A 27,685-nucleotide genomic window follows, 5' to 3' on the forward strand; every position below is an offset into this window, starting at 1 on the left:
AACTGGAATTCATCTTTAAAGACGTATAGTCAAAGCTCATTTGGCTGTACTCCACATGTGGATCACAGGAATGCAGTTCATTCTGCACTCTTGTGGCCCATTTTCAGCTGACAGCAGACTTTAGACATCACTCGGCCAGTCCAGGCTGGGGAACGTCCCCGAATTTAAAGTCAGGATCCACTCAAATCCCTGGACCGGCACCTGGCTCAGCCTCTCAGCGATCCGCTGAGACCCTAAGCCAGTCACCCTACCCTCTCCACAGTGCTCCAGTGAGCATTGGAGAGGCAGAGCAGAGAGCCAGACACTGACAGTCCTGGCTGTCTGCTCAGAACAGAGGAAGGGAGCTGGGCGATCAGTGGTGTCTGATCGCTCAGTTCTCACCCTTAGAGCCAGCAGGGAACAGATGCAGTACAATATCAGATCAATGCTGCATCCACCTAGATAGCTGTAATTAAAAAAAAAAAAAAAAAAAATCCTACACTTTAGACAACTGTGCTGTTTCAAGCTAGTTGCAACAATTTACAAAAGGCCCTTTTCTTTTCCAGCATGACTGTGACAGCACAGCTGATAGGGGCTCTATCCTTCTTTAAAAAAAAAAAAAAAAAACTCCCTGTGTGTCCCTGTTGCAGATTTTCCCTTGCATCTGGTCTGTCAAAACCACGGTTATGACAGTAAGTGAGACATCTCTCCAACAGAGCCCTGAAAAGCTGTAAAAACCTTACGGCGTTCTAATCCTTCTCCACTCAACACTCAGGAAATAAGCATGCACTTTAAAGCTGAACTCTGAGAATCAGAAAAACTACCTTTACACAGCAAGTGTTAAATGGTCCATTGTTCAAGAGTGCAGGGATAAGGTGTAATACTTACCTGACTCCAGCAGGTTCCCAATCCATTCAGCCGGTCCCTCGCAGCGTCCTCTCTAAGCAGCTTCAGGCCGTGGGTGCATGCTCCTCTTCTTACATACAATATGCAGTGTCATTAGCCCTTCACTGCACATGATGATGGTTAGGGAGCCCATGCAGCTTGAGAAAAGCCCAGGAGTCAGGATAAGGTAAGTATTACTTCTAACGTATCCATACACACTTAAACCCTTGCAGGAGGGGCCTTACTGGAAGGGTAGTTTGTCCCGGAGTTCAGCTTTAAAGTGTACCTGTGCCCAAACCATGAGCCTTAGATGATTTACAGAATCTTAACAAATAGTAAGCGAGATTTAAAACAAACCATCCCTGACCCCGACCTCTCCAACTGCTTTATTTCTCTGCCTGAGGGTCAGCTTTAAAGGTGGCGATACATGGATTGAAATTTGGCTGGTTCAGAAGGGACTGGCCAAATTTCGATTTCTGTATGGGCAGGCTGATTGTACAGAAGTCGATTTATCGATCGACTTCTGTACAAACAGCCTGTCTCCCCCCCCCCCAAACAATTGGTGCTGCCGGCAATACTGATCAGTATGTTCTGACATCAGGGAAGGCTACCTGCTGTCAGAACACAATAGCACAGCAGGAGTGATTCCCCCCATCCCCACATCAAATGTGTCCAGATGGGGGGAATTGGGTCATATTCTTTTGTTCAACCCACTGGGTTGGTGGCGTTTCCAGTGAAGGTTGATTGATGTTTGGCCAGCCTAAACTGGTTGTAAAGGCTCAAGGTTTTATACCTTCATACATTCTATGCACGAAGGTAAAAAAACCTTCCGTGTGCAGCAGCCCCCACCGCTACTTACCTGAGTCCCATCGCGATCCAGTGATGCGCACAAGAGCTTCAGCTCTCCAGGAACTCTCCCTCTTCATGGACCATTGACTCCTACTGAGGTCAATCACAGGCAGTGAGTGGAGAAGGAGGAGTGGCTGAGCTGCGCTCTGTGTGTGAATGGACATGCAGAGCAGCAACTTGGCAGTGAGCCTGCTTGGGTGCCCCCATAGCAAGCTGCTTGCTCTGGGGGCACTCGGCAGGAAGGAGGGGCCTGGAGCATCGGCAGGAGACCTGAGAAGAGGAGGATCAGGGGTGCTCTGTGCAAAACCACTGCACAGAGCAGGTAAGGATAACATGTTTATTTTTTTTATTGACTTTATTATCACTTTTAAGGTGACAGATTTCACCTATATAAATCCTAAAGTTGATCATACACATAAAGATAAATCCATCGATTCTGCCATCCTTGCTAAACAGCGTGGATCGATGAATCTCTCACTGTCAGCTATGTATTCTGACAGTTGACACCCATGGCTGTCTGAATACCTAAACAGTGACTGCAGCTACAATCACTGTTGACATTTTTATGCCCAGCTCCTTCAATTTCTCAGTTGAAGTTTGTCGGGTGGGGTTGGCGGGACCACCAATGGTTTGAATTTCGACCAAATCCCCTGACATTTGAGCAGTGTATGGCCAGCTTTAAAGAGCAAATTACCTCTTTAAAATGCTTCTCACAATTTATTTCGAATTACAAGCTATCAGGGCTATAATGAATAATAAACCACATACCATTACATTTCATACTTTGTCATTTTTGGTATGCATGTAGGAAACCCTTCTAATCTTTCCTTATTTTACCTTTGTAGAGAACTCCACTGACTTCTGGGACACAGACTCCAAGTGGTTTTCATTGCTGAACACCTCCAATTGGCTGGAAATAGTCAGGTGTGTAGGAGTAACATATCTACTACTATAAACTACCAGAAAAGACTCATGGGGTCTTAAAGCTGATCTAAAAAGTCACAAGACAGACATTTGCTACCTGGTAGAGAATTTTGGTAGAAGAGACTTTTTTGTTTTTTGTTTTTTTGGGCAGAACAGATATACAAACATTTTAGCAGGTAATATTTGCCCAGCATCCCTCCACCTAATCATGTGAGCACTGTGATTTGCTGTCACAGCGGTCACATGACCGAGTGCCGATCCCGCTGATTCCCAATCATTAGTACAGGTCAAGAACTATCTTTGACAGCCCAGTCGCTGTGCTGGGAGTGTGCAGTGAGCATATTCTCCGCACAGAAACCTGTGCCACGCATAGACATGATCATATGTGGGTGCTAAAGACCATCCCTTTTGCTGCCTCATATATGCGTTGCGTGAGTGGCAGGAGGATAATCGTATATAGACTGGAGTGCAGTGTACAGACCCGCCCTACTCCTGGCATCTGTAGGAAAAATGTAAGTGTGAACCTCACATTGCTGGAGGACAGCAAATCACAAATTAGGACTCTTTCACATTGAGGTAAGAAATATGGGGGAAAAAAAGCACGCTGTGTGAATGCAAATACATAGCAAACATAGTGTGGTTTTCTCAGATTTGACTGCCTTAGGAAGAACAATACAAGCTCCATGTGACCTATATGGATGAAATGAAATAATCATTGTACTAAAGAGTACAAAAGGAAACCGTGAATGCTTGATTATGAAAAGCAGTTTAGGCAGCGACATTATTTTAATCTCCTATGACTAATTTTACTTTGTGTGTGTAAGTAATATATATATATATATATATATATATATATATATATATATATATATATATATAATATATGTGTGTATCTAGTTATCTATCTTCCAGAATAAATACCCCAGATTAACGTCCATTCATATAATCTACGCCACGCTTTTCTAGCATTAATACTGTTAGTACAGCCTTGCCATACAATGCCTTGAAAAAGTATTCATACCCCTTGAAATGTTCCACATTTTGTCATGTTACAATCAAAAACATAAATGTATTTTATTTCTGATTTTATGTGATAGACCAACACAAAGTGGCACATAATTGTGAAGTGGAAGGAAAATGATGATTGGTTTACAAATAAATATGTGAAAAGTGTGGCGGCACTTGTATTCAGCCCCCCGGAGGCAATACTTTGTAGGACCCCCTTTCGCTGCAATTCCAGCTGAAAGTCTTTTTGGGGATGTCTCTACCAGCTTTGCACATCTAGAGAGGGACATTTCTGCCCATTCCTCTTTGCAGAATAGCTCAAGCTCTGTCAGATTGGATGGAGATTGTCTGTGAGCAGCAATTTTCAAGTCTTGCCATAGATTCTCAATTGGATTTAGGTCTGGACTATGACTGGGCCATTCTAGAACATGAATATGCTTTGATATAAATCATTCCATTGTAGCTCTGGCTGGATGTTTAGGGTCGTTGTCCTGCTGGAAGGTGAACCTCCACCCCAGTCTCAAGTCTTTTGCAGCCTCTTAATTCTTTTCTTCTCAGATTGCCCTGTATTTGGCTCCATCAATCTTCCCATCAACTCTGACCAGCTTCCCTGTCCCTGCTGAAGAAAAGCATCCCCACAACATGATGCTGCCACCGCCATGTTTCACAGTGGGGATGGTGTGTTTTAGTGTTACTTTTCCGCCACACTTAGTGTTTTGCTTTTTAGGCCAAAAAGTTAAATTTTGGTCTCATCTGACCAGAGCACCTTCATCCACATGTTTGCTGTGTCCCCCACATGGCTTCTCACAAACTGCAAATGGGACTTCTTATGGCTTTCTTCTTGCCACTCTTCCATAAAGGCCAGATTTGTGGAGTGCACAGCTAATAGTTGTCCTGTGGACAGATTCTCCCACCTGAGCTGTGGATCTCTGCAGCTCATCCAGAGTGATCATGGTCCTCTTGGCTGCTTCTCTGATTAATGCTATCCTTGCCCAGCCTGTCAGTTTAGGTGGAAGGCCATGTCTTGGTAGAGTTGTGGTTATGTTTTTGATTGTAACATGACAAAATGTGGAAAATTGCAAGGGGTATGAATACTTTTCAGTGCACTGTATGTCGATTTGTATTCTACATTATTCTAACAAGCTTTATATCCTATATTGGGAGGAATGGAAGTTGTTTCTGATATACCAGTGAGACTGCCACTGTCGCAATTGTAATGAATAGCAGAATAGATGCACAATACAGACAAATAATTCCTGGTTTTATTCATTCTGCTTTCTTTTGACACATTTTGCTTTTTGCTATTACAGGCAGTGTCTTAAGAAAGCCATTGAAGTCATCGACTATTTAGAAACTCAAAAAATCAATGTTGTTCTTAAAGGTAAATATGTAGAATGCTGTCATGTGTTTAACTTTCTTTCCTTGTTTTTTAAGTGAGGAACTCATTTATAAAGTTTTTTAACAGATTTTTTTTTTTTTTTTTTTAAGAGGAAAGAAATGTATTTTATAAGTCTACTGCACAGGGCTTGAGTGGTAACTGCACTTTCGTGGAGAAAAATATTAATTAAAAAAATATAGCATGTGCAATTGCTACACAAACCCTGTTGTAATTGCATGTTCTTAAAAATTACCTTTCCTTTTCACTATGCAGTGCTGTAATTTTCTGTAAAATGCAATATGGCAACCTGGAGGTGTTTTGCACACAGAACACCCCCCAGGTATGTAATCTCCTGTTTGTGTGATTAGCTTGCTGATTTTCCCAGAAGTCTGCACTAAGATACAAATCAGATTTTGGGCATCCCCTGCAAAAAAAATGTAATTTGGTGAGTTACTCCCAAAGGGAAATCACGTCTAAAGGAATGCAGACCCTGCCACTTTCCCCATTCGAACCCTGCAAATGCAGAAGCTGATTGATCATTATAAAATCTTATCCACTTTACACACGGACACAGACAAACCACTATTTCCTCAGCATAACAAAAGGTAATAATCTGCCACAAAGTTTGTTAAAATTCCTGCACCCAGAGGAGAATGTTTGTTTTTTTTTTTGTTTGTTTTTTTTTTCTCAAGAAAAGTGGAGTTATTTTTGTTAAAGGTGAAGTTTAGTCACCTTATATTTGCCTTCCCTGGTTCCTCCTATCCCCTCCTATCAACATGTTAATGACATTTGTATCTAAAACCTTTTCTGTTTTCATTTATTAACCTATTTTAGACCATGTGATGTCATCACTGGGCCTCTGTGCTTCCCTGTGCAATGCTGATAGATCATGGTTGTTGGGAGGGGTCAGCAGGGTGCTGCACTCTGAAAACTTTACAGCACCTCAGTACTTGAGCCCTCAGCCATAAAACTCTGGGTGCCATGGAATGTGACTACGGGTGGAGATGGAAGCCGCCGGGGACCAGGGAGAGCTGTGACAGTGCAGTGCTGGAGGACTCTGATTGAAGTCTGTCATAATGTACATAATGCAGTGTATACTAGTACACTATGACTTAAGCCTGCGGGGGGGGGGGCATTTTTTTTTTTAAAACTAGGAACAAGACTTTACTACGGCTTTAAATTGACTTTTAAGTATGTTTGTATGATTGTGGGCGGAATGTTAAAGTAAACTATATGAACTGTACCTAAGTCAATTGCCAGAAAAGTTTGACATTCTGAATTCTTAATGGCTTGCCTATGACTTTTCTTGTCCTTCATGTCCCTGCAGAGGACACAGCCTCAGATTTCTGCTGTGTGATTGCCAGTCTGGTGCAGATCATGATGGATTCATATTATCGTACCCGAGCCGGCTTCCAGAGCCTCATCCAGAAGGAGTGGGTAATGGGAGGACACCAATTTCTGGACAGATGTAATCACCTTCGGAGCAATGAGAATGAGGTATGTAGATGAACTCCTTAAGACTCATGGACACAGTCATCTCTACACTCCCCTCATTGGCCCCCAACCCCTGGAGGGATTTGTGGATACGAATGGGTCCTTATCTGCTTTAGGTGATCAACCACATGAAAGGAAAAGCTTTCTCCATTCACTTTAGAGTGACAATAAATTTCCTGACCCCAATAAAGTGGCTAATGGTCCTGTTCTCAAAAAAGAGGAAGAAATGAAAGAATAAGTTCACCTTTTGACCAAAAATAATAAATGCTCATTTTTTTCAGATGAAAAAAATGTGCATTTATTATTTTTGGTTACAGGAGCCTTTAAAGCATTTCACCAGACATCAGCAGATCGATGGTGCCATGCAGGTCTCCTGCAGACCTGTCAGTATATCTGCTTGCCGTACGGGATGTACAAACAAGCAGATATACTGACAGGAAGATTCAGTGAATTACCACGGCGCTCCACAGCACCATGGTGGTTCATTGAGAACTTGTAGTTCATTCATTCACAAAACACTGGGTGGAGCGCTGTGTTTAAAAAGTGACAACTAGTACAATGAACTTCTCCCCATACTTCTGTCAGAGGGAAGAGGGGCAGCGGCTGCAGTATTGGGAACATGTTACATGTTTCCATCCTTAAAATGAGTGGAACACGTAACATATTCCTAAAGGTGAATTTATCCTTTAAGGCAGTGGTTCTCAACCTTCCTAATGCCGCGACCCTTTAATACAGTTCCTCATGTTGTGGTGACCCCCAACCATAAAATTATTTACCCAGTAATTATAATTCATGAGTGTCGTTTTACCTCCAATACTGCTGCTTTCAACACAGTAGCTGCTTTCAACAGAGTAGCTGCTTTCAACAGAGTAGCTGCTTTCAACAGAGTAGCTGCTTTCAACAGAGTAGCTGCTTTCAACAGAGTAGCTGCTTTCAACAGAGTAGCTGCTTTCAACAGAGTAGCTGCTTTCAACAGAGTAGCTGCTTTCAACACAGCAGCTGCTCTTTACACATCGGAAATATGTGTTTTCTGATGGTCTTAGGGGACCTATGTGAAAGGGTCGTTCTACACCCAAAGGGGTCGCGACCCACAGGTTGAGAACCACTGCTTTAAGGTGTTAATGCAATACCTCAGTTGTGCTTTGATGTTCCCTGGAGTCCTTTGCAGTAAGTCCTGGTAGAAAAATTTTGCATGCTTGAGGGCCTTGGGTTATATTGGAGGCTTTGCATTGTCTGTATTGAGATCAAAAACCTTCTCGGTGAAGTAAACAATGGGTAACCGTTCGATGCCTGATCAGCGTACTTGTTTTGCAGCACCTCCAGACCATGCAGAATGTCTTATCCAAGTACTGAATTTCTGAACGTTGACTTTGCCGTAAGCTTAGACACGCTCCCCAGCTGCTGGTGGTGGCAGTAAGCAGCTGGGACATAAAAGCTGAAACGCAGATTGAGAGGGGAGTTGCAAAGAGCCAGTCAGAGCAGAGTTTAAGATTGGCCATACATGGGTTAATTTTTTTTAGTTCAACCAGCATGTTGAATGAAAAAAGAGACCTGATTCCCCCATCCACATATATATCCTTCCCACTGTATCATTGTATTCTGCCAGCGGGGAGACTCCCCTCCCATCATACACAAATCAGCACTGCAGCCTAGTGCTTGCAGAGCTGATCGAGCGAAAAAAATACTGAAATAGAAATTGAACAGAAGTTGGTCGGTAGATCAACCGCAATGGCCACACATGGAGCAAAGTTCAGGTAGTTCCTGCTGAATTATGTATGGCTAGCTTAAGAAAGGTTGAGAGCTTAGTGGTCAGCACATCTGCCTTGCAGCACTTGGGACTTTGGTTCAAATCCCGACCAGGATATTGTCTGCATGGGGTTTGTATGTTCTCACTGTGCATGGGTTTCCTCCAGGGTACTCTGATTTCCCCCACACTCCAAAGACAAGTTGATTGGCTTCTGTCTAAATCGGTCCAGATATATGTATGTATGCTTGTGAGATGAGTATCTTAACCACTTCCTGTCAAGCGACGTACCAGTACGTGGCAGGATGGAAAGGGTGATCATCTCTTGGGATATAATTTTTTTCAGCCACCAATCCCCCTCACTTAAGTAATCCTATTGGTTATAGAGCCACTGGATTACTTTTACAGGTAATGGAATGGGTGTGTCCCCCCCACCAATCCCACCTGTCCATGCTTTCACTGAACAGTTGGGGAGCCCATTAATGGCATCGGCGTCCCTGAACACAGTGAACTGATCTTGTTCCTCCCACTGTGTGACATCAAACCATAAGTGACAAGGATGTGTGTTCTTTGTTTGCTAGCTGTTACCAGGGCCAATGAGGAGAGAGCAGGGGGCGGGGCTGAGCCATGCTCTGTGTGTGAATGGACAATGTCCATTCACAGGAGTGCAGCTCTTAAGCAAGTCTGCTCAGTGCCATGTAGCAAGAAGCTTCCTGTTGTTGGAGACACTCGGCAGGGGGGGGAGGAGCAAGGACCACCTGTGGGGGAACCAAAAAGAAGAGGATCGGGGCTACTCTATGGAAAACCATTACACAAGGAGATAAGTATAACGTGTGTTTTTTTTGTGTGTGTTTTTTTTTTTTTTCGTGTGGGTTTTTTTTTTTGTGTGTGTTTTGTTTAAGTACAAACTTTAGAACCCCTTTAAATTCAATCATTTGGAGAGGTGTTTGCATTTTGTATCACCTTCTGCACTTTCTTAATGGAAGGAATGAAAATGATATTGTAAACTTCTGATTAGAAATCACTTGTGTGGATTAGTTATGCTTTTGATGGACGTAACCCTTTGTTGTAATAAAGTGGTAACCATTCCAGAGGGCATCGTTCTTATGAAGCGTGTGATCTGCCTGGAAACATTTCACAAAACCAGTAGGAACTATATGGACCAAAAGAAGATGACTGATGGGGTGAAGATCAAAGCAATCCAGCAGTTGGGCCATGTCCACTGACGCAGCTGAACAGTTGTAATGTGGCGTTTACCGTCACCACTTCAGTGTCAGCCAATAAATCTGAGAGCACTGTTTGTTTTCTTGTACAGTATCCGTACCCATTTTTATCTTTATGACTTTCTGCCCTGCAGGCTCCTGTCTTCCTGCTCTTCTTGGATTGTGTGTGGCAGCTGGTGCAGCAGTACCCGCTTGCATTTGAATTCTCCGAGACGTATCTGACTGTCCTGTCCGATAGCATCAATATCCCCATCTTCAGTACATTCTTTTTCAATTCACCACACCAAAAAGACACACACAAGTGGGTAAGTAATCTGTTTTTCTGCTGATAACAAACCCTTTGTCTGACACTCCAGATCAGTTGGCATATAAGAAACAGAGAGGGAAGCTAAGGGATGGCGTATGAATTCAGGGTGATAAGTCTGATACAGAATAAAACCACAATTTCCAGATATTTTCACCATGCAGCTAGGAACATTTTTGCCTGTGTCAGGCGATATAACAACCATCAAGCAGAGGAGAGATATGGGGTCTAATAGACCCCAAATCTCTCCATAAAGCGGATCTGTCACAGCCCATTCTATCACAAGGGATGTAATAGCAGAAAAACTGATTTAAAAAAAAAAAAAAAAAAATTAAAGGGACAGCACAGTTTTTAAAAATAATCTAAAAACATTTTAAGCACTCTGCTTCCCCCATACTCACGCGCAAATGTGAACGCACATGACTGTCCTGCATGTGCATGTAAACCCTGCAAATGTCAGCAAGATCAATAATTCTGGCACTAAACTTCCTATGTAGCTGAAAACTTGTAACCTGTTTAGGCTTTTATAGCATTACCTATGGAGATTTTCACAGTGCACCCAAAAAGTATTCACCGCGCTTAACTTTTGCCACATTTTGTTGTTACAGCCTTATTCCAAGATGGATTAAATTCATTGTTTTCCTCAACATTCTACAAACGATACCCCATAATGACAATGTGAAAGAAGCTGGTTTTAAAATCTTTGCAATTTATTAAAAATAAAAAAAAACCCTGTATATAAGTATTCCCAGCCTTTGCTCAATACTTAGTTGAAGCCCCTTTAGCACCAATTACAGCCTCAAGTTGTTTTGAGTATGATGCTACAAGCTTGGCACACCTATTTTTGGGCAATTTCTCCCATTCTTCTTTGCAGTACCTCTCAAGCTCCATCAGGATGGATGGGGAGCGTCGGGGCACAGCCATATTCAGATCTCTGCAGAGATGTTCAATCGGGTTCAAGTCTGGGCTCTGGCTGGGCCACTCTTGGACATTCACAAAGTTGGCCTGTAGCCAATCATTTGTTATGTGGGCTGTGTGCTTAGGGTCGTTGTCCTGTTGAAGGATGAACCAGTGCCCCAGTCTAAGGTCCAGAGCGCTGTGGAACAGGTTTTCATCAAGGATGTCTAGGATACAATCCTGTCTCGGAGGTCTACGGGCAATTCCTTGGACTTCATAACTTGGTTTGTGCTCTGACATGCACTGTTAACTGTGGGACCTTATATAGACAGGTTTATGCCTTTCCTAACCATGTCCAATCAACTGAATTTCCCACAGGTGAACTCCAATCAAGTTGTGGTAACATCTCAAGGATGATCAGTAGGAACAGGATGCCTCAGAGCTCAATTTTGAGTGTCATGGCAAAGGCTGTGAATACTTGTGTACATGGGGTTTTTTTGTTTTTTTTTATTTTTAATAAATTGCAAAGATTTCAAAATGAACTTCTTTCATGTTGTCATTATGGGGTATTGTTTGTGTGTAGAATGTTGAAGAAAACAATTAATTAAATTGATTTTGGAATAAGGCTGTAACATAACAAAATGTGGCAAATGTTAAGTGCTGTGAATTCTTTCTGGATGCACTGGAGGTACTGTAGTTTGGCGCCGTTCTATGGATGTGCGCAATGACAGGTTTGATATTTTACTAAACAATTGGGTTTTATATTGTTTGTGTGCATTAAAATTCATTAAAGTGTTTTTTTTTTTTTTTTTTTTTTTCCCAAAAAAGAGCTTGGGAAATGTGAAAAGGTGTTCCTTGCTAGATGAGGAAACAAATTATTAATTTGCAATATTTCATATTTACCAGACTAAAAAAAAAAGATATAATAAAGAGAATTTCCACAAAATCACTATACATTTCTTTTCAAGTCTGAAGTACATGTTAGACCAGCCATGTTTTGTCTTTTTTTTTTTTTTGAGAAGCTGTTGGATAAAGAATGATATGATCATTTACTATAGTGCACTTTACAAACGCTCTATTATGCAGTAACGGAGTGTAATTTAGTGATTAAGGCAAAGTTTGCTTAAGCTGTGACCTGCTTCTTTTTGGCATCTCAGAGTGTTCTGATTTTTCTTGGCAGATTGAGGACGGGCCGGGTAAACAAAGGGAGGCTTTGAGATTCTACACGGTCTGGAATTGGTCAGTGCAGTTTGAATTGAAGGCTCTGTCCTTCTTAAACAACCCGCTGTACGTGGAAAAGTCAAAACAAGACAAAAGTCGAAAAGGAATTCGTTCAAAGGTGATTTTTATATTGTCTTCGTTTTGGTGAATATTTGGGTAAATGTTAGTGTTAGATTATTACTGCTTTACCTTCAGTATTTAGATATTTTTGCTCTTTTATTGCCCCTGAAGGATACATGTGAGCTGTGTATTTAAGGAGACCCTTGTCGGGTTTTAAAAGCCAAATGAAAGGTTCCTTCAATAGAAGAGCCTGCCAAGTGGGTTGTGGGCTGGATCTGTTACCTTCTCTCCACTCCAGCACTTTAGCCTCCCTAAGACTGGTATTCCACATCTCTGGTAGGGTCTGATGCTTGTGTCCCCTGCCGCAGGTGGTGTTTCTATGCTCTGACCCCTATGTCACTGCTGAGTCCTGTACAAACATTGGGGATTAGAAGAGAACCAGAGTGGGAATATGGGAATCTGACCGTATATCGCAACAACAATTTTTAGGGCAAACCTTTTTTCCGTAGATCAAGTAACCTTCTCTTAATTGTACAGTACAGGACATAGGCAAAGTATTAATATATCCTGGGTTACAGGCTTATACCTTCAGGTGAATCGACACCGGAGTGCCTCCCATATAACTCCGCCTCACTCTGTGAGTCCTCCATTTTTTTGCAAATGTCTCAAGGGGATGGACCTCTTCTCCCTTGCGGCGAAATCTCATTTTAGTTTTACTTATTTCGATTCTTCCATTTTATTAATTTCAGGTACTTATATAGCGCTGTCAATATACGCAGCACATTACATATATATTGTACATTCCCATCAGTCCCTAACCCTCAAGGAGTGTACAATCTAAGGACCCTAACTCACATTCATTTACAAGGGCCAATTTAGACAGGATCCAATTAACCTACCAGCATGTCTTTGGAGTGTGAGAGGAAACCGGAGTACCCGGAGGAAACCCACGCAGGCACAGGGAGATCATGCAAACTCCAGGCAGGAGGTGCCGTGGCTGGGATTTCGAACCAACGACCCTAGTACTGCCAGGCAGAAGTGCTAACCATTTAGCCACTGTGCTGCCCCATTAAAGTGGTTCTAAGTATGAAGGTAAAAAACCTCCAGTCTGCAGCTCCCCCTTATACTCACCTGAGCCCAATCCTAATCCAGTGATATGCACAAAAACAGAGGCTCTCCCAGGCCTTTCTCGCCTCATTGGCTGAGACATAGCAGCTGAAGCTATTGGCTCTTCCTGCTGTCAATCACAACCAATGAGGGGGGAATGGGCGGCAGGACAAAGGCTTGTGCTCTGTGTATCATAGACACAAAGAGGCAGCTTAGGAGTGAGCATGCAACAGTGCCCCCAGTACAAGCAGCTTGCTCTGGGGCACTCAGCAGGGGGAAGGGTACAGGCGCACCAGACAGGGACCTGAAGAGGAAAATCAGGGCTGTTCTGTGCAGAACCATTGCACAAAGCAGGTAAGGATAACATTCTTGAGTTTTTTTGTTTTGTTTTTTTTTCCATTTTGAACCTTTTATGATCATTTTAATTTATCAATAGAAACCGTGCACCCATATCTGTGCAATCTTGGTAAAACCATGAACAACCATACCCAGACCTCAGCACTCTAGGGATGGCCTTCTGTGTTGCTTCTGGCACTGGATCCTGCACGGGTGCTCTTCTTGGTACATGGTGCGATGTGACAGTCAACTGCAGGGTACTATACAGGGCCATGATCCATTGCTATGCAACCCAAACCCTGAAGACCACTTCAGGGATAGGCCCACCATGACTGGCAAAGCCTAGACTTTATTTACGGTCTAGCACTGTAAACATGTAAGACAGGGTCAACCTATAATTGTGATCATTTCTGTAAAAACCACGGCTGCTTTTGAAATGTATTCAATTACAATGTAAACCTGACAACCCAGTCTACAACCCTTAAAGAGCACATAGGCAGTCCTCCCACCCAGTCTGCAACCAAGTTCCATGTTGGTCTTCTGGACACACTTGCCCTATATTCCGCACCTTGCTTTGTTAGTACCCTTCAGAATCTCCTCACTTGTAGCAAATGGCAGAATCCTAGAATAAGGTCGCTTTGCCAGGACTCTTCACCTCACAGTATTGAGGCTTCGCTAAGACTAGGGCAGGGACACCTTGTAATACTGGTCCCTGCATCTGATGCGGTGTTTACCTCAAATACAAAGTAAGCTACCTATCTTACAAAAGAGAAATGTTTTGCATCCATGGAACAATTCTTCACACAGCCAATGGTTTTAAAAATGCAGGTTCTTCCCTGAACAAATATCTGCTAGGCTTCTTCCCTAAATCAGCCTATTTACCTTAGCATTGGATCCTAATGTGCGCAATCCTAATGTAAGCAAGCAACCAAAGATACAATATGACCAGGAGAAAGTTTCAGTAAGGACCTCAAAAGATCTTTCTCAGGCTCCATTTGCACAAGCCACTTTAGCTTCACACAATCAGTCTGCTGCTACAGATCTACTTTTCTCCGCACGAGGGCCTTAGCACCAATATGGTTACCCCCTTTCCATCTCATCATGCCCCTTTTGGTAAAAAAAATACTTGCTAAAACCGGCCACAAATGGTTCAAATCTTGACCGGTTCAGCTGGGACTGGCAGAGATTTGAGCCATCTATGGGCAAGCTGATTCTACCCAAATCCATTGTTGTACAACTGATGTACCAGCATATTGGATTTTTCAGGTGATTAGCACCAGTGGCTGTAGCCGCTAGCATTAATTACGGAGTTATTTATTTATTTCGGTGCTTACATAGTGCTGTCAATCTACGCAGCGCTTTACATATATATTGTACATTCACATCAGTCCCTAACCCTCAATGGTCCATGGCTATGGACTGTAAATAAAGTCTAGGCTTTGCCCGTCATGGTGGGCCTGTCCCTGAAGGGGTCTTCAGGGTTTGAGTTGCATAGCAATGGACCATGGCCATTGTACGCCCCGTACAACCTAAGGTCCCTAACTCACATTCATACATACACATACTATGGACAATTTAGACAGGATCCAATTAACCTATCAGCATGTCTTGGGAGTGTGGGAGGAAACCGAAGTACCTGGAGGAAACCCGCACAGGCACAACACGCAAACTCCAGGCAGGTGGTGCCGTGGTTGGGATTCAAACCAACGACCCGAGTACTGTCAGTGCTCGGGTGAAGTGCTAACCATTTAGCCACTGTGCTGCCCCTGAGTTCTGACAGGGACAGCTCACCCCTGCGCCTCCCCACTGGGAGAACACCATAGCTCTGCAGGCAGGATTCCCCCATCAACACTGATTGTGTTGATAGGTGAATCAAGAGTATTATTTCCTGCAACCCATGGCCGGCTTAAATCTTACACTTTTCCTGTTCTGAATTGAACAAAAGGGACAATTTTTTGATGATTGGTGCAATCCAGGAAAGATTTTCTCTCCCTCAGAAATCACCACAAAGCTCTATTCTGTGGAATTGGACGATACCAATAATAGATCAGACTGTGTTATGTCTAAATAGGCATCTCACTTTTTCACCAAAAGATATCCCTACTTTTAAGGATCCTGTACGTAGAAAACTTGAAGCACTCTTAAGAGCCCTTCTTTTTTTGGTCTGGCGGGTTTAGCTCTGCAACCAGCTATTACTATCTCATCTATCTGTCAGACTGCAGTTACTATCTGGACCTGCAGCATGTTGAAGTAACACAATCCTGTTTTCCAGGATCCTGCCTTAACAGCGCACCTACAGCCATTGCCCCCTTTACTACATCATTGCGTGGACTCTTTACAATCTGTCCTCACACAGATTTCTTGGATGGCCTTGATGTCCATCCCACATGCACAGAATTTTATGGCTTAAGGCCTGCTTGGTAAAAGCTGCACAAAAGACGCCTTATACTCTTTGATGGAGGTCATCTGTTTGATTTGTCTCTGGACAATTTCATGAAAGATGTCCCAGGAATAAGCGTTTTTTGTCTACCTCCTCATTTTTCATCTCTCTGCTCTACTGAGATGGTCAGAATTACAGAACACAATTTCTATGAATTAGTTCTTGTTGGATTGGATCCTAATGGAATGGTTAAAAACCTCCTTACTATAGAGGATTAGCATACCTAAGCCCTACAACATTGTCTTGTCCATGACCATAACAGCATTCCTATGCAGTCTTTACCCATGATGATCAAGTCTATGGGTCAATTTCTTATGCCTAGACTGACCTCTGGCATTCAACTTTCCTGATAGCTCTAGGAACTAGCACAGGTTTCTTGATGCAGATAGAATTGCCTACAAAGGGAGTCCCAGGTCTCCATATGACTATTTAGACTACAACAGATCCTTGGCTAGGTAACTACATCCAAAAGGTGCAATTCCATCCCTAGATTTGTCTGGAACACTTGGGCTTATCTACTCACAGCCTATAAAAGACAGATCTTTCAGTGGTTCTTTATCTTCTTCTCCTCCACACTTCTCTGGGTGATTACACATAGGTACTGTAGTCCTTGAAGCATTTTCTCAGATACACATATGCATTTCTAGCTTTATATGTTTATATATTTCTACCACTTTATTACCTGCTTATCCCATAGCCAATGGGCGTTGTCCTTTCTTGGACAGTGGTGGCTTCAGCTATGGTGACAACACAGTACACACACCAAGCTTGTAAATTCCATATCTTGGAGTCCAGTACAGGACACAAGCCACCTTCCTTTCCATTCCTTGGTTAATCTGCATTTCTTGCTACAAAGCTGAGACACGCTGAGGGAGACATGGTTATGGAGGGGGGGGGGATGCCCAATGCCCAGTCACCTGAAGGTACACACCTATAACCCAGGGTCTGGGAATACTTTGCCTGTGCCCTGTACTGTACTCCAAGCTATGGCATTTACAGGGAAGGCAAATTTCCTCTCTTAGTTGCCATAATTTAGTAGTAGCACTGCTGTTCACAACTCTGGTATTAAACATTAGAGTGAGCATATTCTCCCTTAATGCTGAGTCCTGCTATGTGCAACCAACAATGAAATGTCCAGAAATTATTCACATTTCACAACAACTCTGTTGAGGACTTCTGCAAGCAGTTTGTCCAGGTGCTATGTATTGGCTGTACTGAGTAGGGCCAGAGTTTTGATCGCTTCAGGCGAGTTTTGTGCTTCCATACAAGTCTATGGGAACACAAAACCCACTTGAAGCAGGTCAACTGCAGGTCAGATGCACCTGTCTGAGATGTTCCTGTGATCACTCAGAATTCACTAACAGATGCCGTTGATGCAAGCCCAAAGCCTGTCAACCCAGGCCCTTTACCGTTTGCTGACCACGTCGTGTATGAGTATGGCGGCTGAGCGGCTCTCCTGCGCTGGATTATGCATCTAATACATTATTCAGCTCTTCTGGGTAGGAGGCGCGCACCCGCCACCCCAGCTGTGCTGTGATTAGTCCCATCACAAGCCAATTTGCCAATGAAAGCCACCTGGGACCTGCTGATCGGTGAAGAGAATGACAGGACAGAGTTCTGTGAATGTAAACAAAACAGTGCTCTGTCCTGTCAGCAGGAATGTGCCGGTTTTTGTTTCACTGCAAAGCAGGGAATAAAAACTGGCACATCCCTTAGTAAAATCACAACACAGTACACACACACCAAGCTTGTAAATTCCATATCTTTGAGTACAGTACAGGACACAAGTCGCCTCCCTTTCCATTCCTTTGTTAATCTGCAGTGCTTGCTACAAAACTGAGACTTACTGAGGGAGACATTATGGAAAGGGGTGGGGAGGAGGGAAGCTTGCCCAATGCCTAGTCATCTGAACGTACACACCTATAATCCTGGTAATGCTTTGCCTGTGTCCTGTACTGTACTCTAAGGTATGAATTTACAGGGAAGTCAACATTCCTCTTTTAGTTGCCATCATTTAGTAGTAGCACTGCTGTTCACAACTCCTGATCTGCATTGCAGCCCCACGGAAACATCTGGTAATTCTGGATACAGGGCCCGTTGCATGTTTCCCCTGCCATCTTGTAATGCTGTTTGTTACCTGAATTTTGTCACTTGAAGGGGAACGTGGGAGTTTATTATCCCCCCTCCCCTTTATTCTAGTGAATCGATAAGTAACAGTATGATAATGAAAAATGACAAATCCTTTCTTTTATGTGCATTCTTCTTAATGCTTCTCCCCTGTAAAGCTGAAGACTATAAAATGATGTTTATCATGTTTGATTCCCCACAAATCTAAAATGTGTACACAATCGTGTGTGTTACTAAACCTAGGACCCTGCATTCACTAGATCTGGTCTCCCACAGTACACACAACATGGAAATTCAATTATTTTTTTTTAATATAAACTGCTAAATACCTTTTCTCATCAGCAGCTAGAGCAGTCTTGTGACTTCTGTCAGTGTCTGGCAGAGCACTGGTTAATGCTTGTAGGAGGAGTTTTTTTCCATTCTCCTCTGATTTGTCCTGTGGGGCTGCATAGCCCATGACCCTCTGTCTGGGCAGTGCTGATTGACCCTGTGCTGATCACATACACCCTCCCCCCCAAAAAAACTCCAGCAATACACACCAAATTGAGCATGTGCAACTTGCTCACAAGGCTCTGTTCTATCAGAAGATGGATGGGGGACAGTAGAAGGGGAGGATCAGAGAAGACAGGATCAAACGGCCTTTTTACACAATGCAGAGGATTAACCCCTTAGGTTCCACAGTGAGTATAACAAGCATGCTTTACTGCATATACAGACTGAGTTTACTGTTGTGGGTTTAGTAGCACTTTAACTTGGTTTTAACAAATCCATCATGTTGGTTGTCATGCAAAGTTTGTATTTTTAATTAATATCATTGTTTTGTATTTTCAGCATCAAAGACAGTTGTCTCTGCCTCTTACCCAGTCAAAAGGTTCCAACAGAAAAGGATTCTTTAGGGAGGAGACTGGACCATTCATAAGAAGTCTCCTAGGTAAAAGAATTAGCAAACTAATCAGCTCCTCTGATGAAGTGCCAAGTAACTACAAAGTGTTCTACGAGAACTGGCATAGGAAACCTATAGACTTTCATGGCTTGATCCTGCCACATATTGAGGGACCCGAAATCCGAATCTGGGCCCAGCGCCACCTTAGATGGATCCCAGAAGCACAGGTTCTTGGCGGGGGAAATGTGGCAGCCATGCAGAAAGTGTTGGAGCTAATGGATGAGATTCAAAATCTAAAGAAAAAGGTGAAAGAAAGGCCGACCACAAACCTTCCAACACCCAAGGAAAATGATGTAGACGGCAGGCGTAAAAAGTCTGTCCGGCGCTCATCTCTTTATCCATTTGCTCACCTTCATATAAGCTCTTTTAGACCCTCTATATCAACCACCTCGTGGCGAAGTTGGGAGGTTGAAGATGAACTTGTTAATAGGGATGATGAATATGTTGACTTGGGCAGTATATGATTTTCTGCACTCTAAACCTGTTCTACCACAAATGATTATCTTCAGGAAGCAGTCTGCTTTGATCCTTTCTAGATGTATAATTTATTTCCAGAAATTCTGCTTTTATATGTTTTCTATATGTATTTGTCAGCCTAGACAATCTGCAGTTTAAAAACCCAAACGCCTTGTTTACAAAGCAAGTTAAATAGGAGGTCTGCGAATTAGTAAGATAAGTGTTTGGGAGAAATTGATGGCGCATGGCAGCCTATATCAAAACAACACTGATTTCTTCAAAGGCTCTTTCTGGGTTATTTAGAGAGTCTTCATACCCAAAAGTGATATTTTGGAGCCTGATACGTTAAGGCAGCCCCTGGCTTCTTTTATGTCTTGGATGCTTGAGCTCTCCATGTCATAGTTCCTGACTATGTTCTGTCCACCTGGGAGTTTGGTTGTTTCCATCCACCTTTTGTGTGTTTTGGCCATCCCTGCTACATTTTTTTTAATTTCTTTTTTAAATAGTACAACATAAATAGAAAAATTAGGGATGGTGGGAGCCATCATGCATAGAGATCTTACCACCAGAGATTCCCAGACATATAAGCATTCAGGTTATTATAGTCTAGGGGGTCTACAAAAAACTCAAATATCAATTCTGAGTGACCCAAACTAATTTGACAGGTGCTGCTCAAGAGTCCCCTTATGTAGCTACCACTTGGAGTCCAGACAAGGACAGAGCTCATCCCAGCTATAGATATCTGATGGAAAAGGGAGAAGTCCTGGAAGTCGCACATCTCTGCAACACCCCATAAGAAGATGTATGACCGCCTCAGCCCGGACTCCAACCAGGCCACACCCCAATGTGTTTTACTCTGCCCATGGAGCTTAGTCATGGGGAGCTCTCGACTTCCAGGACTTCTCCCTTTTTCCATCAGTTTTGAGCGGACCTTTAAAATACTAATGCTGCCCATAGATGTTCTATGATTCCACGTGATCTTGTGAGCTAAAAAGACTGATTGTGGTCATAATACCTTTAAGTCATCATAGACTCCAGGTTTTTTTTTTTAGTTCTGATTTTATTAATCGCAAAATACTATTGGACAAGCTGTGATATTTTGGTCCACTGTGTCCCAAGCTTTGTTCATTTGTGCACCACCATCATAATTTTTGTTTTGTCCAAGTATTGCCAACGCTGCTTTACTAGGTGTACTTGAAGTCACTACCTAGTCACTAGTCTATACCAGGAACTTATCCACAAACTCGCACTCCATGTCATGTCTCACTATTTTCTATGTACTGTTTTTTACTTTACATTCCACTCTATGCCTTCTAGAGATGTCAGCATCCACTAAATACATCACCCTCTCCAAAATGGCCTTTGGGGGTCTATGGGTCTATAAACATGCAGTTTGTTGGTTAAGGCGCTATTCCTGATCAGGTTCCAGTCCCTGGTATTAAACATTAGAGTGAGTGTATTCACCCTCAACGCTGAGTCCTGATAAGTACAATAAGTACAACCGACAATGAAATGTTCAACAGATGATTCATATTTTACAACTCTGTGTTAAGGACTTCTGCAAGCAGATCGTCCAGTTGCTATGTATTGGCTGTACTGAGTAGGGCCAATGAGTTTTTGATTGCTTCAGGCGAGTTTTGCGCTTCCGTATAAGTCTATGGGAATACGAAACCCACTTGAAGCAGGTCAACTGCAGGTCAGATGCACCTGTCAGTAAATTCTGAGTGATCTTAGCAACATATCAAACAGATGCTGTTAATGCTTCCCAAAGCCTGTCAGCCCAGGCCCTTTACCGCTTGCTGACCACCTCATGTATGAGCACGGCGGCAGAGCAGCTCTCCTGCACTTGATCACTTATCTTATACATGATCCAGCTCTTCTGGGTAGGGAGTGTGCACCCACCACCCTATTTGTGCTGTGATTAGTCACAGCACCAGCCAATTGGGAGGTCCTGGCCAATGAATGCCAGCCTGAATCCACTGATCGTTAAAGAGAATGACAGGACAGAGCTCTGAATGTAAACACAGTGTTCTGTCCTGTCAGCGGGGATGTGCCGGTTTTTGTTTCACTGCAAAGCAGGGAATAAAAACTGGCACATCCCTTAGTAAAATCGCAATACAGTACACACACCAAGCACTGTTAGACACACAGTTAACCCTTTGCCCCTAGATGTTAACCCCAGCTCAGTCAGTGTCATTAGTATAGTGCCAGTGTGTATTATTAGCACTGATCACTGTATTAGTATCACTGGTTCCCAAAAAGTCTTAGTGTCAGATTGTCTGCAATACTATCACAGTCCCGCTATAACTCGCTGAGTACCGTTGTTACTAGTATAAAAAATAAATAAAGATTCCAATATATATATATATATATATATATATATATATATATATATATATATCATAGTAATAACTGTCATGCAAACCAATCAATCTGCACTTATTGGGATTTTTTCTTTTACCAAAAATACGTAGCAGAATACATTTTGGTCTAAATTTATAAAGATTTAAAAAAAAAAATTTATTGGATATGATTCGTAGCAGAAAGTTAAAAATATATATTTTTTTTTTTTCCAAAATTTTTCGGGGTTTTTTTGTGTATATTAGAAAAAAAAGACCCAGTGGTGATCAAATACCACCAAAATAAAGCTCTATTTGTTTGAAAAAAGATAAATGTCATTTGGGTACAGTGTTGCATGACCGTGCAGTTGTCAGTTAAAGTAGCATAGTGCCTAATTGCTAAAAATGGCCTGGTCATGAAGGGGGTAAAATCTTCCAGAAGGCAAGTGGTTTATCTTCTAATGTATTACAAGCCATCAACACACTGCACTGGCCATTTAGCTGTTGGTGATGTACATGGGGGATTGGTGTATGTTTTGACACTTGCACGCTCTGCCTAGGTTCTGTGTCATCTGCTCCACCAGGTGTGGAGGGAACAGCACCCCAGAGGATGGTCAAGGCTAAGGTATGTAGGCTTTATACAGTTGGGAGTGGTTCTGTGCTCCAGGCCATAGGGAAACATTTATTTTCCTAGCAGCGCCATCACCGTCCCTAGATGAATGGATCACCTGGGGGTTGCTGTTTGGAGTAATAAGCTTGTTAGTACGTGTAGACCAGGATATACTATCCGTAGAGAGAACATGGACTACAGTGGCAAAACTTTTAGAAAGCTTTTATTTTAATGCACATTAAGAATCTGTCATCTCTGCACCTTTCTGAACCGAGCCATGCAGCTTAATAGAAATGTCATACACACAGTGCTGCCTTGTAATGCTGGCATGTAAGAGGCCCAAGGTGCGGTGAAGCATTCGGGCTTCACTGGTGATTCAATTCTAAAACAAACAGTTACAAGCCATTGGAGACATTATATCCTCGGTCCATCCTTGAGGGTCCCCTCTTGATATATCGGGGGGGCCTCTGTCATGCAGGATTGTCATGTCTCAGATGGCTTATAACTGTTTATGGCGCATAATAAAATTCCTTTGAGGTTAGCCTTTTAGATGTGCAGCTTTTTTTCTTCCTCTTTTTGAATATTAATTAGATAGCAGCACCCTTCCAGATATTCTGGTGGCACCTCCACTTTCAGATACTGTACGTGGATTCCCCAGCGTTTCCCAATTCCCTGATTTTTGTGATTAATTCTAGCCAAAATTGTATCTTTTAGTTTTTAATGATGAAGGATAAAAAGCGGTGTTAAATTTTAATGCTATCTAATGCTCCCATGGTGGCAACCGTTTAACCAAACAGAGCTTGAGGGAACATCTCCAGCAGACTCCGACAAAAAAGAAAAACAATGCGGATGGCAAATCCCCCTTCTGAGCTATTGCATTCTGCCAGCTGTTGCTGCCTGCTGTCAGAATATGCAAACAGTGGCTGCATCTTATTAGATGAAGCTATTGTTTAGCTGAAAATTCTTCAGCATGCTCATATGACAAGTCAATGGAATGATCGACTTTTCTCAGAGTGGGGCTGGCTGGGCCATGGTTCATCAGTGCATGGCCAGTTTTACTATTGAGATCTGATAGTAAGGGTGGCCATAAACAGCCTGATCATGTTGCCCATGTAACATTCAAGTAAACCATTTTGGGGTGATAAGGACCTTGAGAAGTGTTAACAGACACTTCCAGCTTAGAAGAGGGAGCAAAATAAATGACTGTGCAGCCTTCCCCCATCAGCTATGTTGTATGGCACAGAACAGTGGGCACAGCCACTTCAAAGAGAAATATGGCCAAAGCTTTTTTGGCCATATGTATGTTGTTTTAGAAGTGCACTTGTGGACCTAAGACGTCACAGAACTGCTCCAGGTTCTGGAAGGATCAGAACCATGTCATCGGGGTCCACACAGTTGCCTGACTGAGAGCTGGCTCCTGAGAGCCAAAGCCAGCTGTGCCCACCTCCTCCCCAGCTGTGAGCACTGGAAGCGCAGAGCAGAGAGCAGCGACTGACAGTCACTGCTGTCCACTCCAGGACGACCAAGAACTGGGTGATCAGCGGTCATGTGATCGCTCAGTTCTAGGTCTTAGAGCCGGCGTAGCAATGCTGCAGCATATATGTGAGTATGTATGTTTGTTTTTTGTGACCACAAATTTCTCCTTTAAAAGTGAGCCAAGCTGCCAGTCAGTGGTTATTATGCTTCTTAACTACTTGCGGATCGCTCGCCTGCAATGTACTGCTGATAACAAGCGGTCCGCGCAGGCAAAGCGACGTACCGCTACGTCACTGCCTGTTTATGGATTTCGAGTGTGCACACCCGCCTGCCTCCTCTTGCTGTGATTGTACACAGTGGGAGCCTGTCAGCAAGTCCTGGCCAATGATGCATGGCCAGGACTTGCTGATCGGCTGTGTCCAATCAGTGACAACACAGAGCTCTCTACAGAGGGATGCAAAACTAAGATCTATTGGTAAAAAGCAACACACTTGACAACACACAATGGACTCTGTGCATTGTGAACAGCAATCTAGCTGTTTTCCCTGCAAAGTAGAAAGAAAAAACAGACCATTAAGTAAAAGCAGCACATATTATACACATTATTAGGTACACATTTGACCCCTTGATCGCCCTAGATGTTAACCCCTTCCCAACCAGTTTCATTAGTACAGTGACTGTGTATAGTATTAATGTCGCTGGTGATGTCCGTGGCAGTTCCTACCAGTGTAAGATTGCTCGCCATACTATCGCAGTCTCATTATAATTTGAGTATATATACCCTAGTTTGTAGGCGCTATAACTTTCATGCAAACCAATCAATATACACTTATTGGGATTTTTGTTATCAGACATGTAGCAAAATACATTTTGGCCAATAATTTATGAAGAAATTTTTTATTGGCTATGTTCTGTAGCAGAAAGTAAAAAATATTGTTTTCCAATTTTTCGGTCTTTTTTTCGTTTATATTGCAAAAAATACAAATCCCAGAGGTGATCAATTACCACCAAAATAACAATCTATTTGTGGGGGGGGGGAAATTGTTTAACTGGCAATTGCACAATGCTCTACCCAAAGTTATGCAGTGCTGTATAGAAAATAATGGCATGGTCATGAGGGTGTAAAATTTCCGAAGCTGAACCTACTGTATAGACATGAGAATATTGTTTGGGTCTGCCAAAAAATTCACCATCAGCAACTCTGGATACTAATTACCTGTGGAGATAGCAGTTGGGTGATGGATATTTCAATGGACATTCACTTTTGTTGTACCCAATCTTGTATTGTCTTTTTTTTTTTTTTTTTAATGACCCATCTTAACAAGCACCACACACCGCAAGCTCCAAAATACTGTATTTGGTGGGTTTTTGGGATAGTTCAGAAGTGGGGTTGGATGACAAACACTTTGGGTATACTTTCAGCCCATTATTTTATGGAGTGTTTTAAGAAATGTACTAATCACTAAATCGCGCCAAATGATGCTCTTAAATATTATTATATCCAGTTAGCTGCCACTTTAAATGCTATGTCAAAACATATTTCAAAAATACCACTTTCAGTACTAGTGATTATTAGCGGCGCCTTATGTGTCTATAATACCTTAAATCCTATTGACAATCTCTGTCTAATTCAGTGTCTCCATTGCTATTCCCACAATGGAAACATATTCATATATAAAAAAGAGACACATAATGTGCCATTAATAATCACTAGTATTGAAAGTGGTATTTTTGAAATACTTTCAGCCCAAGCTGTCTCCAGGAAATCGTAACTTACATATGTATATAAAGGTGTACAATGAAGAACGGTTACAGCTTGCCTTATTCTCTCTGATATAGAATATAATTAATCTTATACTTTCCCATTGCTATATGTCCAAAGCCAAACCATATTCTTTTTATAGATATTGTTGTAGATAATGTAGTTAAATAGTTTGAATGTGTAATATATTTTCTTTTATTGGACCATAACAGATTTGCATTTAATGTAGGATGTATTACATGCACGAATGTAATGATTTTTATATGTAAATCTTCACTGTGATCCCACAGACATGTGCTGGTGCACATTAAAGGGGACCTGTAATTTCCAAAATTCCTTGCCAACATTCCTGAATATAAATATAGGGAGAAACGAGCCTTTGTCAATGTTCCATCCATGCTGTACTCAAGAGTATGTTAAAACCCTTCCGCCCACCCCGGCGTCCCTTTTAAATAAATCAACAATCGTGAACACTGTCACTGTGATCACATGATCGGAAGCCGGTCCCACTGGCTACTAATCTTTACCCCAGACCAAGAGCTGTCTTTGAAAGCTTGGGCTCTACACTGAGAGCATGTAATGAGTACGCTCTCAGCACATATACATTGGCTACCCAGTGATGCATATGTGCTAGATGTGGGCATTGATGCCCATCTTTTGCTGCCGCACATGTGTTGGGCAGTTGTAAAGAGGTTAAAGTGGAATTCCAGGCAATGGGACCTAATTATTTTAGGTTTTGGATGTAGTAGGAAGTGTTTAGAATCACTTTTCAGTTTTTTGGGGGTTTTATTGATTGAAAGAACAAGTATCCCCATTGGGAGATTTGCCCTCTATTCTGGTTTAGATGACAAATGTAAAATTTTGGATTTCCCTTCGTTTTTTTTTTCTCCTAGCAACAATGGTCAACAGAAAAATTAGTTGATGGTGAATCTCCCCAGGGGGGACACAATAAAATCCTAATAGAGGTTCTAAGAGTTACACAATCCAAAATTAGAAATGTTTTGGCTGGACTTCTACTTTAAGTCCATACATTTTCTGCCAAATTCCCACCTCCTCTCCCACTTGAAAGCAGAATGCCAGGTGAGTCTACGAAGTATGGCTTCCAATGCCTTAAACAATGAGTTCTAACTTTTATTTGTGCATAGTGGAGGGAAGCCATTTGGTGGGATGAACAATGCTCAGGCTGTTGCCTAACTGGGGGCTAGAGAGTTCGCTGTGTTTTATAAAGTGTGGGTTTGGACCATGTCGCATTGATGTCACTGATTTGCACTGATTGGCAAATGAACATTAGGGCCAGTTGGTCCAGCCTGCTTTAGTCAATTAAGCGCATATGCATACGAGAGCTAAATGAACAATCCAACTTCTAATAAAGCACAGAAATGGAAAAAGCTCTGCACAACTCTTAAAAAAAATTTCCCAGTGACAGCTGCAGACTATTGCAAGAAATACAGCCTTTGAGTGGTAGCTGCTTGGACTGCACATATTTTTGTCATTTTTAAATGCATCCGCACTGCAGATGCATCCAGACCTACCTCTGGAGAAGTGTTTAGGAACTCATGAATATGTATATATCATGCTGTTCAAGATAAAAATCTACATTCGTTATCATACCAGTTACTGGATGTAGTTGGCTCACCAGACAGGATTCACAATTTGCACTTGCTGCATAGAAAACCAATGGCTGCCATCAACGACCATGGTCACTGACTCCATTTAAGCTCTAGTTTCTATAAATTAGGCCCACAAGGTGTACATACTGTAAACGTTTGGTGTAGTCTTAACCACGGGGTTTAAACGTTGTTGAATCGTTGGTCTACTGTATAAAATTTTGTTGTATTTGGAAATATAGTGTACCTCATTTTATGGATGAAAGATGTATTATTTAGTATTTTGTAATTATATATTTTTAACAATTTATCCCAGTTGTTGGTCTCTGTTCTTTTTATGATTAAACGGCTGGTTGGTGCCCTTTTTTTGTTCTGATGGGATGTTCATAAATGCCCTTGTTTGTAAATGCATGCCAACCACACACACAATGCCTGTGATTGTGCTGTCAGAGCAGATTACAGGTAAAAACAAAAGAGTCAATTGGCATGGCTCTGTGCCTTGTGATCGCGAGGAACCAA

General features: G+C 42.3%; 1 protein-coding gene across 1 annotated transcript in view; it reads left to right on the forward strand.

The window, feature by feature from the left end:
* MTMR12 (myotubularin related protein 12) overlaps positions 1 to 27,476 on the forward strand; it is a 110,526-nt gene extending 83,050 nt beyond the window's left edge. The window contains exons 11-16 of the mRNA XM_089689462.1: positions 2,559 to 2,637; positions 4,953 to 5,023; positions 6,348 to 6,517; positions 9,616 to 9,786; positions 11,863 to 12,021; positions 18,805 to 27,476. Of these exons, the coding sequence (XP_089545588.1) occupies positions 2,559 to 2,637; positions 4,953 to 5,023; positions 6,348 to 6,517; positions 9,616 to 9,786; positions 11,863 to 12,021; positions 18,805 to 19,380 (1,226 nt within the window). The 3' untranslated portion in view covers positions 19,381 to 27,476. The remainder of the gene's footprint in view (positions 1 to 2,558; positions 2,638 to 4,952; positions 5,024 to 6,347; positions 6,518 to 9,615; positions 9,787 to 11,862; positions 12,022 to 18,804) is intronic.
* Positions 27,477 to 27,685: the final 209 nt, after the last annotated feature.

The sequence above is a fragment of the Staurois parvus genome, unplaced genomic scaffold (assembly GCF_062004578.1).
Source record: "Staurois parvus isolate SC_StPar_1 unplaced genomic scaffold, SC_StPar_1.0 ptg000475l, whole genome shotgun sequence".
Taxonomy (NCBI): Eukaryota; Metazoa; Chordata; class Amphibia; order Anura; family Ranidae; genus Staurois; species Staurois parvus.